The sequence below is a fragment of the Vicugna pacos genome, chromosome 12 (assembly GCF_048564905.1).
Source record: "Vicugna pacos chromosome 12, VicPac4, whole genome shotgun sequence".
NCBI lineage: Eukaryota > Metazoa > Chordata > Mammalia > Artiodactyla > Camelidae > Vicugna > Vicugna pacos.
Genome location: NC_132998.1, coordinates 66,698,972 through 66,717,473, shown reverse-complemented (window position 1 = coordinate 66,717,473; position 18,502 = coordinate 66,698,972). Strand labels below are relative to the sequence as shown.

General features: G+C 58.9%; 1 protein-coding gene across 1 annotated transcript in view; it reads right to left on the bottom strand.

Annotated features, from left to right (window-relative positions):
* Positions 1 to 4,152: 4,152 nt before the first annotated feature.
* SHANK3 (SH3 and multiple ankyrin repeat domains 3) overlaps positions 4,153 to 18,502 on the bottom strand; it is a 48,994-nt gene continuing 34,644 nt past the window's right edge. The window contains exons 20-21 of the mRNA XM_072973814.1: positions 14,825 to 17,084; positions 4,153 to 6,686 (exon numbers count right to left, since the gene is read on the bottom strand). Of these exons, the coding sequence (XP_072829915.1) occupies positions 6,095 to 6,686; positions 14,825 to 17,084 (2,852 nt within the window). The 3' untranslated portion in view covers positions 4,153 to 6,094. The remainder of the gene's footprint in view (positions 6,687 to 14,824; positions 17,085 to 18,502) is intronic.

The following is an 18,502-nucleotide window of genomic DNA, read 5'->3' as shown; positions in this document are numbered from 1 at the left end:
ACACCTCCTGTCCTCCCTCCGGGTGTCACGAGTTTTCAGGTTGCCACATGGCCTTGCTCCCTCTCCCTGAGCATCTTCTCTAAGTGTCTGTCCTGTTCTCTCAGCCCATGTAACTTTCAGGAGGTCCCTTCCCCCTCAGCTGAATATCCAGTAGGTCTCGTACACCTCACCTGGTTATCAGGGAGCTAGCATCTCCTCTCCCTGAATGTGAGCGATGTCTCTTTCCTTCTGTCTCAGGGCCAAAGGCCTCATCTCCACCACCTGAGTGTCACTTTGTCCCATCTTTTCTACCTGAGAACCAAGAGGTTTCATATCCTTCACCTGAGTGCCAAGAGGTTGCACCTTGCCTGTGTGAGCACTCTGAGGTTTCAACCACCGCGCTGGAGTGTCAGGAATTCTTATATCCCCCACCCACTGCCATGGAGTCTCCCATCCCCTGCTTGAGCGTACCCTGGTCTCCCTACCTGCACGCCATGTACGTCCATCTTCTCTACCTGAGTGTCGTGAGGTGTCCTCTACTCTACATAAGTGTCCCAGCTCCTTGACTGTTGAAGGTTTTCTCCTTCCTGGGTGTCTTGAGGTCTCACCGTCCCCAGCTGAGAGTTGTGAAATCTCATCTCTTCCTCTGACTGCAAGGCAGTCTTACATGTCCTGAGTGTCTCCACGGTATCCCTCCCACCAGCGTGTCAGGAGGTCTTGTCTCTACCTGACGGGCCTCACATCTCCTGCTCTGTGTCTGGAGGCTCCACCTCTTCTCTCCAAGTGACTGGGGGCCTCCTCTCCCCGACATCAGTGAAGGCGTGCCTCCTCTCCCGCAGCTGAGCGTCATGAGGCCGCATCTTCCCCGAGTGTCTGAAGTTTCCGTCTCCTCCACCTGTTGGTCAGGACGTCTCATTTCCTCTCCAGTGTCCAGAGACCTCCTCTCGTAACTGACTGTCAGGAAGCTCTCTTTTTCTCTGCATGACGGCCCCCAAGTCTACTCTCAGCGCAGGTCTGAAGGGCCTTCCCTATTACTGAGCCAGGACATCTCGCCTTTATTCACCAGGGAGTGACAAGGCCTCACGCCCCCAGGGAGCGGCAGGATGATCTCACCTCCTTACTTGAGTCCAGTGCTCATTAGTGCCCTTCCTGCCAAACAGGAGGGCTTGTTTCCCTTGTGTTATTGCAGTCAGACCTCAAGAATATCAACTATTTGAGTGTCACGAGAGTCTTACCTCTGCTACTGCGTGTTAGGAGGCCCCTCTCTCCTCCACCTGACAGCAAGGAGGACCCGCCCCCCCATGTCAGTTTCAGGGCTCTGGGGTACTTTTATCTGCTAGGGTCTCTCATTTCCCACACCTCAGTGTCACAGGGCTTGTTTCTTCTATTTGAGTTTCTGGAGGATTCTTCCCCCCACTTAAACGTCCAAGGTGTGTGTACGTGTCCCTCTCTCTCTTTTACTTTCATCTCAGGTGGCCTCACCTCCTCTGAGGGTCACAGGGTCCTATTTCACCAACCTGAGGCCTTGTTTATTTCAACTGAGTGTCAGATTGTGCCTGATAAAGTAACCAAAAAAGACTCTGGAGATATAGTTCGAGAAATGACAGCAAGAATTCCAGAAGTGATATTAAAGTTTTGTTAAAGGAAAGATTATTCAAGTGTTTTTATGGGACTTCGATGGGCATAAAGTTGATATGGTATTTAGGTCCTTGAGAACCGTGTAATAGAATGATGTAACCATTTATTTTAAATATTTATATGTTTAGTTTTCTGGAAATCACAACCTTCGTAAGTAATTAAACATAGGATGAAGACGTTAGACATAAACTTCAAAATGAAAAGTGGTACCTAGCTTTTCAAAACACTTATGGGTTCTGCAAGAGCAAAGGTCAAAGACTCACGGTGCCTAGATTGTAGAAGACAATTACTGTTTGACTCTGCACAGTAGCACCCACTTCTGACTGTAGAAGGGATGACAGTACCTGCTCCCAGACACAGTCACGGGTTGAAGCTTAGGCACAAGACCAGCAGGTTCAATTTTGTCACCAAACCTAGTGGAAGCAACAAACACCTCAACTAAGAGTGACTTTGTTTGCCTTCTCCATGCTGTTCCCAAGCGCAAAGGAGGGAGTTGGGAAGGTACAGGACAGTTAGGGTTCCAGGGCCAGAGGAGGGGGTCTCAGTGGCTGCTGGGGGCTTGGCTCAGGCCAAGGTGGGGCTCCCAGTATAGGGAGCAGGACCGTGGGCCCCTCTCCTTCTCCAAATGAGACTCCTCCTCCCTGTTCTCTAGTCCACTCCTTCCCTCCCCCTGCTCCTGCTGACTTCTGGATCCCCCACCTATTCACCTGAGCAGGCCAACCCCAACTCCATCCCTAAGCCCTGCCCGCTCCCACCTGTCTGTCTCTCACTTCTCCCCTTCCTGCTCATTCCCACCCGGCCCTGCTGTTCTCGGGCATAGCTCTCTGCAGGGCAGAAACCTCGTTGTCCATCCAGCCTTAATGACCAGGCCCCACCCCAGAGTCTCCCACAAGACCGTGGGCACAGCTGGTGGTAAGGGAGAGCTGGAGCCACAGCCTTTGCTCCAGGTTCCAGAGAGAGGATTGTTGAGTTGCTTAGGGCCCCCTAGAGGGTAAAGCTGGAACACTGTGTGGTCATGGTGAGGCCAGAACGGGGAAGGGAGTCCCTAGCCGCATGTGAGGAAGTGTCTGCCCTGGGGTATCTGGAGGCTCATCCCACTCAGTCCCTCAGCCATCTCTCCACTGTCTCTGGTGGGCATCTCTGGCCCACCTTGAGTGTTCCAGTCATCTTCTGAGACATGGGGGTGGCTTCTGACTTGGGGTGGGGATATGGTCTTCTTCCCCAGATCCCTGGGGGCCGAGATGGCACTTCCACGGACAGCTGGCCCCCTGCCCGTGCTCTTCCTCTCCTCCGTTGAAAAGCTGGACTTGCCCCAAGCTCCAGACCCAGTCCCAGGGAGACCCAGGATTCCACGTGCAGCTCAGAGGGGCCAACCCCCAAGTTGCCACCATGCTCCACCTTTGCCCCCACACTTGGATCCTCCTCATTCCTCGACTTCCTTCTTGGTCTCTCCTGTATGACGACCACAGATTCTAACTTGAAAATACAACAACAAAAAAAATATATGTTGAAAATTTGAAATTGTGGGCTTTCTGCACAGGCGGCAAGCCTCTCTGAAGGTCCCACTGCCAGGCACTCACCATCCCAGCCTCACAAGGGCCTTTGCCTTCCTTAGCAGGCCATCCAAGCCTTCATCTGCTCCTCAGAGCTCCTCTGGGCAAAGACACCTGAATCCATCCCTCTTCTGCCCACAAGGCTTCATTCCATCAACGATTCTTACTCTCTTACACTTTCCTGGAGGCATTGCCCAGCCCCACCCTGACCCGGTGATGACCTGAATCGAGGTCTACATCTGTCATGTGTCACATCACACTCCACCCTGGCCCAGCATGGCAGGCTCTGCACCCACTGCCCCTCCCCAAGCCCCACTGGTCTGAGGTCACATCCCTGCAGCCCTGGCCCTCTCTCAGTCCTGGGCCCTGCAGTCTCCACACTCCCATGGCTCCCTCTGGGTCTCCTTTGCTCGTTCATGGGAAAGTGTCCATCCACTCGCCTCACTGTTCCTCCTCCTTTCACTCACTGAGGTGCTCTGCCTTTCCTATGAGCCAGCCACCCTCTACCAGGTACCACACAGGACTTGCCACATCATTGCTGGTGGAAGCTGGCTCGGAGGGAGAAGGCCTAAACATGGGCAGACACTGTGGGGGCAGAACAGCAGGGACAGACGTGAAAGGGTTCAAAGACAGGAGCAGCAGAATTTAGAAGTATCTGGACACTGGTGGAGAAGGTGACGGGGCCATGGAGGACAGCCGGACTTCTAGCTCAGGAAGGGTCACTCACTGAGCTGTTGAGTAGAGAGAAAAGCTTCCAGCTCAGGAAGTACAGACTCAAGTGCAGCAGGACTCGGAGATGCAGAAAGAAGTCAGACACACGGGCGTGGAGGTCAGCAAAGAGACTGAGTCGGAGACGGGGCACTGAGGTCAGCACCGCACCGCTGAGGGCTCACTCAAGGCTGGGGAGGCTCGTGAGACCTGGCCAAGGGGCGGCAGAGTTTGTGCTCCCGGTACCTCCCCGAGCAGGCAACTGAGACGTGACTTCATTTCTTATAAATTTATTACATAATAATATTATAATAATTATCAATAATAATAATATAAGAAACATAGATCTCTGTGGGGTGTATCACAACGTCAGGGTCAGGAGGCCTCAGGACTGGAGCAGGGGTGAAATCCCCCAGATGGAACTCCATACAAAAGGAGGGGTGAAGCGGAACTGACCCTGTAAAGTTAAAAACCCAAATTGAACGGAACCAAAAACCCACAGGTGAGTGTGAGACAAGTGTGTATGTAGCAGTCTGTTACAGTGACTGCTGCTGTGTGTGACCTGGTCTGTTGGTGGAAGGGTTACTGGGTGTGACTCTGCCCAGGGAATGGGGCCGGTGGGCTGGGGTGGGGCAGGTGGGCACAGACCGGTGTGCCAGGCCCCTGGGCTGTGAAAACTTCTGTTTTCTGGATTTTTTTTCTTTTTATTAAAAAAAGCTAGAAATATAAACAGAAACTTGTGAGTGATGTGGATGGAGCTTAGTCCAGACTCCAAAACCTAGGTTTAAAAACGTCCCAGGGCCCCCTACCCCACAGGTCATTGCTGAGTGTGAGGAGTCACAGTAAAGGGGGCTAGGGTGCCCTCTGGGGTCTTTGCCTCTCCCCCAGGGCTTGCGGTGGCCTGACTCTAGGGGGCCCCTATGATCCCCTCAGAAGCCCGATGGGGGGGCACTACCTCCAAGGGCCCTTGGTGGCCTCCCCAAGCAGCAGGGCTTCACCAAGAAGGCCTGCTCAGGTTAGGCGAGGCTCCGGAAGGACAGGCTGGGCAAACAGCAGGTCCCAGAGTACGAGACGACCTCTGACTTTCTTTGGAAGTGGAAACGGGGCGCTTTCACAGGCACACACCCATGCACGCACCCTGTGCACGCTTCTGAAGCCCCTACACTAGTCCAGAGCGGCCCCTTGGGACCACTCTCTAGTCAGGCACACACGGGGCTCCGACACACTCAGTCGCACCCCGAGTTTCACACACTCGCACATGTGCGCACACACGCAGGGTGGAACTGGAGACTTCAGGGTCTGAGACGGGGAGGCCCCTCTGCTGTAGTTGCCCAACAGAGTGGGGAGGAGGCGAGACACCTTCTGGGGAGGGACCCTGTGAGGGAGATAGCTGGAGGCGGGTGCTAGGGTCCTGCCCCCCCACCCCACCCCCCACAGCCCAGGGCAATGGTCTCCCAGGCCATCTGACCTTGCTAGGGCCCAACAGGACTGGCTGCCCGCCGCCCCTCCTCCGTGCAGCACCTGAAGGGTCGGTGGGGCACGCTGTACCTCAGCGAGGGGAGGGTGCCCAGCTGGGGCCCCAGGGCGGGTTACTAGGACCCTGGCCAACCCCAGACCAGCTGGAGCGTCCCCCGCCCCACGTGGGGTGGCAGTGGCAGTTGAGGGGCCAGAGATGGAAGACTGGGCAGCCGCAGCGGAACCAGTGGGGGCTGGAGGGGAGGGAAAGGGAAGCTATTAAGGACAGAGATATTTGTTCCTTTTCTCGTTCCAAATATAGAGTGGATTAAAATATGCAAAACAGAGGGGCTCCTTGGCCCCTAACCGAGAACCCCAATGTCTCCCCCCTCCCCCCGAGTCACCAAGGTGTATCCTGACCTCGCATGCTGGACTAGGTTCCCCCCTCTGGGAAAGTAGCCACCAGGAGCTGTGCGGGAGATGATCAGGCCGGAGCACCCTGCCCCCAACCCCCTCCCGCTCCAGCCTCCCTGGCCCACGCCCTTCCTGACCGAGTGCTGGGTGGGGCTCGCCGGCCTAGGAGGGCACTAAGCAATGTACAGGGCAAGTCTCCGAGCAACAGCAAACAGGACGATTCATGCAACATTCCTGGCCCGGGCGCCTTTGGGGTAGGTAGGGGGCGAGCCGAGCCCGCGGCCCGGGGGTAGAAGTGGGGGGCCCTGCCCGCAGGGCGCGGCCGGGAAGTGGGTGAGGGTGGGGCGTCAGCTGCCGTCCAGCTGCCTGAGCGCGCGCTCGATGTTCATGCGGTGGCCCACGCGCGTGACGCCCAGCTCCACGAAGTCGTCCTTGGTGAGCGCCGGCAGATGCGCGCCCTCAATCTCGTGGTCCTCGAATCGGTCGCGGTGCTCGCCCAAGTGGATGCTCTCCAGCCAGTCGCCCACGTCGAACTTGCTCCAGAGTTGCAGGGGCTTTTGCTGGAAGGGCCGGCGCGGGCCGGGGGCCCCGGGGCCGGGGCCAGGCGCTGGCGAGGGCAGCGGCGAAGGCGAGGGCGAGCGGCTGCGCGCGCTCACGCTGCGCACCACAAAGCGCACCTCCTTCGGCTCGTGCGGGATGGAGAGGCTGGACGACTTGAGGATGGTGGGAGGCGTGAGGCCGAAGGGCCGCCCCGCGCCCCCCGCGCCCGCCCCCAGCCCCTCCACCCGCTCCAGCGACGCGGGCTTCACTGGGCTCGGGGCGCGCCGCGCCACCGGGTAGCGGCCGCCGGGCCTCACCGGGTAGGAGGCCCCGCCGCCCGGGCCCCCTGGGCTGCGCTGCGCTGAGATGGAGCTCAGCTCACCGAGGCTGCTGAAGAGCCTGCGGAGGGAGAGGGGGTCAAGGCCAGGTGAGGGGCATCAGGCGAGGTGGGGGCAGGCAGAGGGGAGCAGGGCCAGTGGCCAGGAGGACGCTGGGACGGTGAGGGTAGCCTTTGGACTAGAGGAAGAAAGAAGGGTAGGATCCTATGGCTACCCCGGCCTGGCCCCTAGACTCAGAGCCAGTGCCTTGCTGGGGGAGGGGGCCCCCTAGACTGAATGGAATGTAAGTAGGAAAACGGGTGGCCCCCTCCACCCCATGGGGGCTCCAAGAGGGAAGGCAGCCTCTGGGGCAAAGGGTCGGCTGCCTCATCTCTGACAGCCTCGGACACCGGCTCTGGGCACTGTTCCATCCACCTGTACCCTGGAGGGTACAACTCCTGCGATGCCCTCACAACTCCCCACATAAAGCTCTGTTCTCATGAGAGGACCCAGAGAGACCTGGGCTGGTGCAGGACTGGCTGAGTCGTGATAAAGACTGGCAGCAGCACAAGACTGAACAAGTTGTGAGGTCTGGGACAGACACCAGGCAGTGTTCACACCCACACAGAGCAGTGGCACGTGCAGGACAGGCGTGAGGCAGCAGCACACCCATGACACTAGGCCTCCCTACACAGGACAGCACACAACTGCAGTAGCACCCACACATGTTACATGCATGCAGCAGCTGTGGCAAGAGTGGCAGTGGCCTGCTGATGACAGTGATACAGCAGCACATGTGCGCACACGCACACACACCCACGGGCGGTTCCTCACTTCCCAACATCACCTGATAGGACCCCAGGCCTTCAGCCCCTCCCCAGCACAGCCACAGTTGGGAGGCCTACCTGGGGACCTCCTTCGGAGAAAACCCACTCCCATGTGGCACCCCACCCCCACCCCATTTCTTTCCCTATCCCCTGTTGTGGTCAAAGGGAGCCTCAGGAGGCTGTCAGTGGCGCCAAAGCCCCACGAAGCCAGGCAGAGCAGAGATCCAGGCGGGCAGGTGCAGCACATGGACAGTGAGAGGCATGGGATGGGCATGCTCACTTACACAGCCGGCGCTCGGGACCACCGCGCAGCTAGACAGAGCAGCCACATGCAGATGGGCAGGAGAGAGCAATGAGAGAGAGTGTTAGCGGCCCAGGCCCTCAAAGCAGGCACATGGCCCACAGTCACGGCCACAGTAAGGGCAGCCAGGTGCAGGGATCCCCTTGCCAGATACCCAGGAAGGGAAGAACTCAGAGGCAGTGGGCCCAGTTGCAATGGGAGGGAACAAATCTGGAGCTGCTGGGGGAGGGGCAGTGCAGGCCAGACCTGGGCAGGCCCGGTGGGCTCCCGGTGTGCCTGTGATCTGTTCTCTGGTTTGTGAAGCGCAGACCCCGGTGGACCCCATTCACAAGCTTTACTCGGAACACTGTGTGGCAAGTGCACAGCAGACACCTGGCACCTGGTGATGCTTTGTGTCCCCTTATGTTACTGCTGTCTGATGGGCCTCTCTCTGGCTGTCATCTCACCTCCCTCTCCCTGCCCCTGCCTCATCTGGGCTCAGGACCCCTCCCCTGGGTTCCCCCACCCACCTCTGTGCTATCCTGACTGGTGCCTGTCCCACATGGCACGGGGCATCCTGAGCCTCCTTCCTCCCCTGAAAGTAGGTTTTGTTTTTTTCCTCTCTCACCTGTGCAAGGTCGGCCTCTCCCCGGAGATCCAGCTCTGTCCCTCCTACACGACCTGGTTTCCATTGCCTTCCACTGGCTCCCTATCCTCAGCCTCTGTCCCTACTGCCAATCCCAACTGCTCCCAAGGCTGTGTCTGCCCTGGCCTCTTGAACAGGCCAGACCATGTTTCTCCCACCCCTGCAGAAAGGGGCATCAGGACACCTGGGTTGGTGGGCTCAAGGAACAGGCACCAATCATCAGAAGAAACCCTCCCTGCTCCCACCACATCTGGCGTCCATTGTACCACCGGGGCTTCAGGGCAAAATGGGGCAGCAGCAGAGGGGTGGGAGAGGATGCCAAAGGGGTGGTGGGTGCCCAGGTGGTAGTGACTGCTAGGAAGAGGGAGAGGGGGCAATGCTGGGGAAGTCGCCAAGGGAATGGTGCTTGTGGGACTAGGCCCAGTATAGCGCTCCCCCTGCAGGGCCCTCATGCAATGACCCTGGCCTGGGGACCTGCATCACAGGACGGAGTCTTGCTTGGCCCTGCCCCAAGGGTCTCCTGGAGCAGGGACTGGAGCCCCCCTGCCCAGCCCAGGGTGAACTGGAAACCCAGAAATGAGGGCAGGCTGGCTCCAGAAGCACCCAGGGAGACCCTTCCAAGGGGTAATGCTGGGTGTGGGGAGGTGGGCACCCGCCAGAGGCAAGGGCTGGTGCCAGGAGAGGCTGAGTGAGGGACTGAAGGGCCATGGTCCACTGGGCTGGGAGTGCAGGAGAAGGGGCCAGTCACACTCCCAGCACTGCCCAAAGCACACTGGAGATGGCAGGCAGCCTCGAAGACCTAATGATGGCTGTGCCCTACCACGGCCCCAGGGCACAGCAGGGAGTGGCCAGGGGTGCCCATGGCCCAGGTATCTGCTCCTCCTCCCCTTCCTCTTGGGGAACAGGGAACTATCCACATCGTACCCAGGCCAGGAACCCCAGCAGTGTCCATGGTCAAGATCCACGTTTCCACACCACCTCTGCACACCCATCACTGTCCGTCACTGTTCTCAGCTGTCTGACTACCTCCCCAGCCAGGCTCCAACCATGGTGTGGCCACGTCACAACAACTGGCAGCCTCCCAAAGGGCCTCTGGGCCACCCACCCTCTAACACATGGTACCTCACCAGGCACCATCACCCTTGAACGCCTTTGCAGCCTTTTTCCAGATGGCTCAGCAAGGCTCCACGGCCCCCGGCACCTTTTCCACCAATGTCTGAATCTTGCTTCCTCGTGGGCCCTCAGCCAGCAAGGTTAGGAGCCCCTCGCCCCACCCACTGTGGTTGCCAAGGCCGCCAGCAGGACCCCCTTTTTGGCCTGTCCATCTGCTTCCCTTCCTTCCTGGATGGGGTCCCCTTAGTTTGCACTTTCTCCCAGGCCATGTCCCTTTGTTGTGATAGATGTGCCCACAAATGCCCTCTGTGAGGCCCAGCCAGTCTCTCCTGAGCTCCAGACTTCTATTGGGGTCTCCAAACATGTTCTCCCTCCCTGAGTCCTTCCCACACTGGGGCCTGGGAGCCACCATCAGCTGCTCCATCTTTTCATCCCCACAGCTGACAAGTCACCCCCTCGCAGCACTAATCCAGGCCCCCTCCTCATCCCCTGGCTTTCTCTAGATGTAGACCTTTCATGTCACTTCCTAATTGTTCTCCTAGACTCTTGGGACCGAGCTCAAAGCCAGGAACACAACAGGCACTGAAAAAATGTCATGAAACAAAAGTAAGGTGACGTGTCTCTCTCAGACTTCACTGCCTGTCAGCTCATTGGTACCAAGAGGCAAGAAAAAGCCCACTCCGGCCCCAGCCGCTGCCTTGAACCTCCTGCCGCTGTGCTCACATGGGGCAGGTCAAGGCCTGTGGCCTTTTGCGATTTGGGAGCCTGACTACGGAAACAGTCGCCAACCAGAGCACAAACTGACGTGGGCTTGTCTGTGTCCTGGTGCCTTCTCTTTGGTCTTGGTGTCCTATTCCAGCCCTCCAACTTCTCACTGCCCACACCAGCTCATGGCTCCGATCTTGATGCACTCCAAGTGCCTCCATGTCGTCCCTCCTCTGGGACCCCTTCCTGCTTCCCCAGCAGAGTTCAGAGCTCCTGAAGCTCTGACCACATCTCCTGTGAACACACCTCACATGTCCTCAACCCTGAGTGACCTGTAAGGACAGAGCACACCCTGGCCCCTGCGCCCCTGCACTGGCCGGCACACAACAGGCGTCAGTCCGGTCTCAGAAGAACAAGCCTAGCTGGCCTGAAGCACCTGCAGTCACGCAGGGCTCCTTCCAGATCCGTCAGACATACCAGCAGCAAGAGGCTCACAGGAGGACCCCAGGGCAGGGTTTCTCCACCATCAGAAGAAAGTGTGTCTTCTGTGAGACTCTCATTAGTGATCTACTAAAGAAGCCGTCTGAGACCACGGCACACTGGCCATCAAAGGTTTTGAGAAGTACTGCAGGGGTGGAACCTCTTTAACTTTGTGTTTCCAAAGCTATTTCACCAGGAAATATTTTCCGTAAGATCAGATGTGAGGGTCAGATAGGTATAAAACCGGGAGCCACAGCAAAACTGAGTATTGCCATGGGGCTCACAGAGCCGCGGTCCTCGGACCACATGTGGGACTCAGATCCAACCATGGAGTCTGGAAGACAAAGGGAGCTCAGAGACAGTGGTGGGGCTCTGTTGACCAGGCTAGACTCAAAGCTAAAGGGATAGAGTAGATGGATGGTCTGAGATCAATGTTCCAAAAAGCCAAAGGCCACGGGCCTTCCAGAGACACACGCTGGGGTGCTTCCACCCAGAAATCAAAGATGGCCCTGGGGCATTTCTGCAAGTTACCAAGCTTCAAGCCCACGACATTAAGGGGTAAGCTCCCCCAGAAAGATCTCAGGCCACAGAGTGTCTTGTGGCTAAAGGGCCCCGGAGCCTAGACTGAGCCGTCAGTGGGGAAGGTGGGTAGAGAGGGCCCTTCCTTTCTTGTGGTGTCCATCGGGTAAAGAGACGGGTGGGCCTGGGAGGGAACACATGAGGGGCCAGGGGGCAAGGATCAGGGATGTGACCTACTGGATGGCTGTGGCAATTGTCCTGGGGCTTCTGCTAGAACTGGTCTTGGAAAGGAAATAGCCCCCACCTGGACATCAGAACTTCCCACACTTTGGCCATTTCTCTAAAAGACAGTTTCACAAGCAGTTTTATCCCTACGAGAGACATGAATGCCAGACTCTAGCCACCAGTGGTGGCTCGGATGGGTAGCACAGACACTGCCGGCCACATGGGCGAACCACTGGGTGTGGCCATTGCATCTCCTGCTCAGCTGCCTGCCAGTGGTCAGAAGTAAAGGGTCCAGTGCAGGCAGGCGGCCCAGCTCCAGAGGTCTGAGGGCAAGAAGGTGAGCGTAAGAGGGAGGGAGGAAGGAGCTGTGACCAGGAGCAGAAGGGCACGCGGAGGGAAGTGGGAAAGGAAGGGCAGGGCAGGCGGGTGAATTCACGTGGCCGGGCCTGTCAGGCGGCACTGGCCGGGCTCAAGTGCAAGTGACTCCAGAACACGTGCTGTTTGTTACACATCTGACTGATAAATACAGAGGTCGGTCGGCAGGACGAAAACGTGCATTTCTGTGTGAGGAGAATTCCTGCACGTAAATCCAGTGTCTGTCACCAGAAGGGGTTTCACGACTCCGGGTTACAGTGGTCAGAGAGTGGGGCTTGAGGTTAGAGGCCACCACTTACTGGACACACGGCATCTCTTCAGAGCCTCAAGTTTATTGTCTGGATAATGGAGATTATATTATTGTCCATCTAACAGAATGGTTGTGAGGATGAAATCATATGACTTGACGCCCTCTAGTGCACAGCACTCATCTTCTTGTGAGGACTCTGAGTGTTCACCTACCTGCCTGGCTCAGTGCCTGGTGCTTCCCAGGTGGTGCTGTGTGTCACCCTCGCCATTTCACAGGGGAGGGAGTGACGTTCACAGAGGTTAAGTGGTTTATCCACTGCTGGAGGTTGAAATCCAGGGCCATCTGACCCCAAGCCGATGCCAGGAAACAAAGCAAGTTGTGACACAGTGAGTACCATGTCACAAGGGTTGTCTCTTGCTTTAGGCTCTCTGGCACCTGCTCCCTCTGGTGACAACATCTGATCTTCCTGTGGAAGACTCCCCTCACTCTCAGCACCTGTCTAGTAGCGGAGCTGACCCCATGCCCCGGCTCCTAGGAGAGCACATGACTCAGGCCTGGCCAGTGGCAGCCCTACATCTCCTTGACCCCAGTGGCTGTTGCAGGGGAAGCAGGGATCCACATGAAGCCAGCTGGAAATTTGCAGGGGCTCCTCAATGAAAGAGGCTCACTCTCTGGTGGGCCCACAGAACAGATGGACGGAAAGGCTGGAACTGCTGGACTTGCCCCTCCCCCACAACACATCCAGGAAAGGAAACAAACGCAGGTCCTGGCACAACCCAGAGCCACTGGACAAGAGAGCCTTGCCGTGACAAAGGGGAAACGCTGAGGATGACCATGGGGGGGTGTGGTGAAAGGTCCAGCTGAGTGGCCCCCATCTCTTGACCTGTGACTGCCCAGCTGCCCCGTGGGAGCCAGCAGAGCCAAGGACAAGACCTGGGTTCCCCTGAGCTCCACAGTGAGGCTTGAAAACCAGCAAAACTCAGCCAAGTGTCTGTCCCTCTGTGGTGTTTTTTCTAAGCCACCTCCCTAGACCTCACATCACAAAAGACAGCACTTGCATTTAGCTTCATCCTTCACGCGTTTAGTGAATGTTTTATTGAGCGCCTGCGCTGTGCCAGGCACTGTGCTACCCACTTTAAATTGCTTTAATTTTCATCAGGACCAAGGGGCACAGAAGAATGGAAGGGCTGGCAGAGGGAGGAGAAGCAGAGAGCAAAGATGGGGGCTGGTCCAGGCCACGTCAGGGACCCTCACCATCAGGGGTCTATTCCTCAGAGGCCTAGGACCGGGCTGCTCATCCCAACGGGACTCCCTGGCCTCACCCCTAACACCCACTCTAAGGTCACCTTAAACATTGCCCTGCTGGGAAGAGGGCTTTCACATTCAGCTGTCAGTTGGAAGAGGCAAAAAGGGGGGAAAGGCCCAGAGCAAGCCTGGGAAGACAGGAGCTGGAGGGCGGCACTCCTGGGCCGCTGAGGAGAGGCACCGTTAGCTTCCCAAGCCCCCACTTATCATTTGAGTTCTTAGCTGCAACAAAGTAGATCAGATAAGCCCTGTGAGTAAGACCTGAATCCCTCCCTGCTTTGAGAACTCTGCCTTCCAAGGTTGACAGGAAAGGCTCACTAGGCTGGTCTTCAAGGTAGCCAGAAGGAGGAGCCAGGAAGTGGCTACCACATGCTACCCAAAAAGCTCGAAGTGGAGAAGGGCCTTCAGGGCACAGAAGGCAAGGTGGACAAGGACCGGCCTGGGGACGACCAGCTCTGCCTCAGACAGCACTTGTGGGCAGGAACCACTCTCCCACCTGCGTCCACAGAGCCCACAGGCCCAAGGGGGTCCACTTTGGGGGTGAGGCCATGGGAATGGGTCTTTAAGGGGTGAGCCCTGAGGCTCTGGGAGCTTCTGCCTAGCCAGAGCAGCACCTCAGCCCCTGCTGTCCCCTGCCCCAAGCCAGTGTTTCCCCCATTTCCAGGCACAATGTGGCCTCTTCAAGTCCCCACCTTGGGTAGGAGGTAGGAGGGGAGGACAGAGGAATGGATGAGGTAGGAAGAAGAGAGAGCAGATGGAGGTGCAGAGAAATGGTCTGATTTCCCTCTAAGAATGGCTTCTTAATGCACTCTGAAAATCATACACAGGAGTCCGTGTTTGAAGGACCCTGAGGTGGTGCTGAGAGACAGAAATGTTTCTGGGGCAGAAAATAGGAAATTGGTGCTGGGTCCTAAAAGGAGAAGGATCCAGTGTACTCTCAGTCTCAAAAGGAAGTGAGGCAGCTACAGGAAAGACGGCACCAGCCACATGTGACAGCCACATGGTCACAGGGAGGATGTATGGGGGGGATGCACAGAGCCACAGAGAAGTCAAATAGCTGGGACGTAGGTGGCCTGCAACTTCAGAGTGGACCACAGAACAACCCTTAATGGTAGAGGCAGCTATGGTCAGGAGTGAGGGTGAGAGTCTGCAGGGACCCCAGGGGCAGGACACCTCCCGGAGGGCTGTGGGGGTGCTCAGGCCCAGCCTGGGTCTCTGATGGGTGCCCAGCTCTCACTCCCAGCACCAATAGGAATGAGAGAACAGCATCCCTGAAATTTCAGATCCCTGAAAGAGCCTTCTGTCTCAGACAAAGCAAGGCTGGATAAAGAACAGAGAGGCGGACAGGAGCACAGGGAGGGTGCCACAAACAGGTGAGGGATGGGAGAGAATGGGCCATGGAGGGGGAACGGAGGAAGAGGTAGATGGACAGGAGGAAGAACGGGGGGGCAGGCGTGGACATGGGACAGAACCCTCCCCACACTGCCATGCTCACCGAGCTGCCGCGATGGGCGACTTCTTGGCAGGGTCCAGCAGGCCGCCCAGGCCGCCAACTGGCTCCTCCCCCAGGGAGCGGGTATCTTTGTTCAGCTGCTGCAGGCGGGAGCTGAGCTCACTGATCACAGTTGGTTTGTCGTCTTCGGTCCCAGGGAGCCCCCGGCTCTCCACAGGGTCCCCCCACAGCTTGGACCTTCTCTGGAAGAGGTAGCGAGGGCGAGCAGGCCCGGCAGCAGAGGCCAACCCAGCAGAGGCGGCATGGTGCTGCTGGGCCATGAGCTCACTGTCGGAGGACTGCTTCAGCAGCGGGTCCCTGAAGGTCACCGGCCCCTTCCCCAGCGGGGACTTGAGCTTGGGCTTGGGAGGCACTGGTGGCTTCTCGAGTAGAAAAGTATGTCCGTCGGCGAAGGAGGTGTGGGTGTCGGTGAGTTCCCCGCTCTCCGAGCTTAGGGTAGACATGCTGGACACCGTGGAGATAGTGCTCGTGGTCTCCAGGTGGGGGTCGCTGGAGCTGCGAGTGTCAGCCTCCTCCACCCCCGAGTCTGCTGCAGACTCCGGGGCAGGGGGCGGCTCGCTGCTGGGCTTCCCTGAGGCCGGGCCTGGCATCGTGGTGGGCGAGGGACCTGGGCCGGGGAGTGGGGTGGCCAGCAGGACCCCATTGGCAAACTCTTCAGGGGGTGGCACAAGTCCAATGCGGGCCAGCTCTTCTCTGGTCTCCTCATCACTGGAGGACAGCTGGGCCGGCGGAAGATTCACAGCGAATACCAGCTCTGGCTCCTCCTCTGAGCTGCCCTGGCCTGGCCCGGGATCAGACGGGGTGCTGCCAGGGGGCTGGGCCCGGGGACTAGGCAGAGGCTCTGCCACCACTGCTGACTGCGTGGGGGCTGGGGCCAGCTCTGGGGTGCCTGGGCGCTCCTCTTCGGCCCCCAGCCCGCTGGGCTCCTGCCCATTGCTGGTGGCATGCACGACAATGAGGCCGGCTGGCCGCTGCAGGGACGTGTCCAGGACGCTGAGGATCATGGACTTCTTGTCCTCTGGTGACTTCCGCTCCTCCCGGGGAGCTTTCTCCGGCTCCCTGCGAGCGGGCACAGGAACCCAGGCTGGGCTCCTCGGGGAGAAGGCTGGGGAGGCCAGAGGCCCTCGCTCAGAGTCACGGGCCTGCACATCCACGAACAAGGGCCCAGGGCGGTCAGCGTCAGGGCTGTGCACAGGTGTTGGGGACCGGGAGGGTGCCTGGGAGGCCAGAGCCCGCTCGCGGGCAGCCAGGGCAAGGGCCAGGGGTGAGCTGGGATCCAAGGGTTTACCAGTGAGTGGGTGGATGAAGGTGGAGCCCGAAGGCCCAAGGCTCGGGCCACTGACCAATGGCTTCAGAGCAGAGACAGGGGAGGGCAGCAGCAGGTCGCGGCCAGTGGTGGTGGTGGCGGCGCCGGGCCCCAGAAGGCGCTCGTCGATGGAGCGGGACGGCTGCAGGGAGGGCAGGTCCGCGCTAGGAGGGCTACCCTCAATGGCTCCCACGGACAGGAACACGGTGGAGCGCCGCCGCTCCTCCAGCCGGCGGTCCTTGCCCGGGCCTGGGCCGCCGAACGCGATCCCGGGGCTGTCCCCGGGGCCGTAGTCGAGGCCGCTGGGCCGAGGCCCACGGTGCGTCGGGGAGGGCTCGCGGGCGAAGCTGCCGCCTACCGGGCCAGGGCTGCCCACCGCCAGGGCCGCGCGCTCCTGTGCATCCTCCACCTGCAGCTGCTTCACCAGCGGGCTTTTGCGGCGCTGAGGTTTGGATGGCGCGAAGAGGCTAGCGCTGAAGGCGCCCAGGTTGGCGTAGGGGCTGTCGGGGCCCGTCGGCCGCGGCCGGCGCTTGGGGCGCTCTGGCGGGGTGGCTGCTGGCGGGGGCCGGGGTACGTCGCCGGCCTCGGGCGCCGAGTCCTGCAGGATGATCATGGAACGCGCGCGCTTCTGCCGCTCGGGGTAGGGCAGCGGACCCAGGGGCACGCCGGAATCGTACAGGCCTGTGGGTCCCGCACCCAGGCGCGCCTCCAGGCCGGGTTTGAAGCTGGAGCGCACGGTGTCGTAGGCGCGGCCAGGCGGAGGCGGTGGTGAGAAGGCGGGAGGCGGCCCGGAGTCGAAGTAGTAGGGAGTGGGCGGGGGCGGCGGCGCGGTCTGGGGCGGCGGCGGGATGCCGCGGCCCTCGCGGACCGTATCCTGCATCGACGTACTCCTCGGGAAGCGCCCCTCCAGCAGGGATGCCAGCTTCTCATCCTCTCCTGCGGACAGAGGGACCCCGGTGAGCCTGGCCAGGTGGCTGGGGGCCAGGGCCTTTGAGGAGGTCCCTCTGGACTCCGGTGCCTGCCCTCCACAGAGGCCGGCCCTGTCCCGGCTCCACCCCAGAGCAGCCAAGGTCCCAGACACAAAGGCTTATTAGAAATTCGCAGTATTAGAAATCTGTGAGAGGACAGGGTCAGGGTGGATGTGGGCACTGGGGTTGGAGAGCAAGAAGTGACACGTGGAGCTCAGAGCAGGGGATCTGAGAAAGGCTCCCAGTCTGGGCTCATCCCTGGAAGGCCAGCCCTGTGCTGCACGGGAGGGGTCCTATGGAGATTGGGGAGAGGTATCCTTTCCCATATCGGGGAGGGGAGAGCCCCACCAGTGGGGGCTCTGTAAAAAGACCCAAATTCTGACTACCTGGGTTGGGGCCAACATCTGTGCAAGCCCTGGGACATGGAGAGGGCCCAGCACAGCAGGGGCTGTCCCCACTCCCCTACCCTAGTAGTGGAGACAGAACTGCTAGGGGTGGCTGGAGTAGGCCTTTCCACCCAAGACTGAGCAAGGGCTCAACTCAGAACCACCAGCAGTGGAAAAAGCAGGTACCACTGGGAGGCCCTGGTGGTGAGCAGAGGTGGGAGTAAGGGAGATAGAAGTGAGAGAACTCTCCTAAGCAGGAGTGATACAGTGACTACAGACAGAGGGGCAGCAGGACTGTGGCCAGTGGAGCCACGCCTCTGACAGAGAGAGAGCTGATGCTCAGGAGAGGGACTGCTTTGTGAAAGAGAAGCCTTGAGAGGCTCTATCTGAGAGACCCACGGGCACTGGACTGGGAGAAGCTGCCAGGAGGTCACTGCTGTAACCCTAGTGGCTGCAATTCAGTAAGAGAGAGAGAAGGAAGATTAAAATGGAATTGCAGGCTGGGCACCTGATACTTGTTTCAGTTTTACTCCTTATTGGCTGTGTGATCCCAGGCCAGGCCCTGAGCCCCTCTGAGCCTCAGTTCTCTCATGGACAACAGACTTAAGTGATCCCCACCTGCCTGCCTCACTCAGCTGTCATTAGGATCCGTGCAAGAGTGGGGCTGGAGTACTCAGGGCGCACCACCATCATGCCTCCTGGCTGGAACCTGGCAGGACCTCCCCAGTGTCCTTGTGCACAGTGCAGACACCTGTGCTGCAGGTGTGTTCAGTTAGGCTGCAGGTGTAAGAGGGCCCAATCCAAGGTGAGTAGATGAATGGCTGCTCCCTACTGACACATGGGTCTCTGGTAAAGTACCTTGGGAAACTATGCCTGGCCTCCTTCTGGGCTTGGTCACATTTTTAGGAACTCACGAGGATGCAGACTGTCTGTTCCCAACCACCTCCTCCTTCAGCCACCACAGTGCTTTCACCGGGCCTCCCACACTGTCCTGCATAAC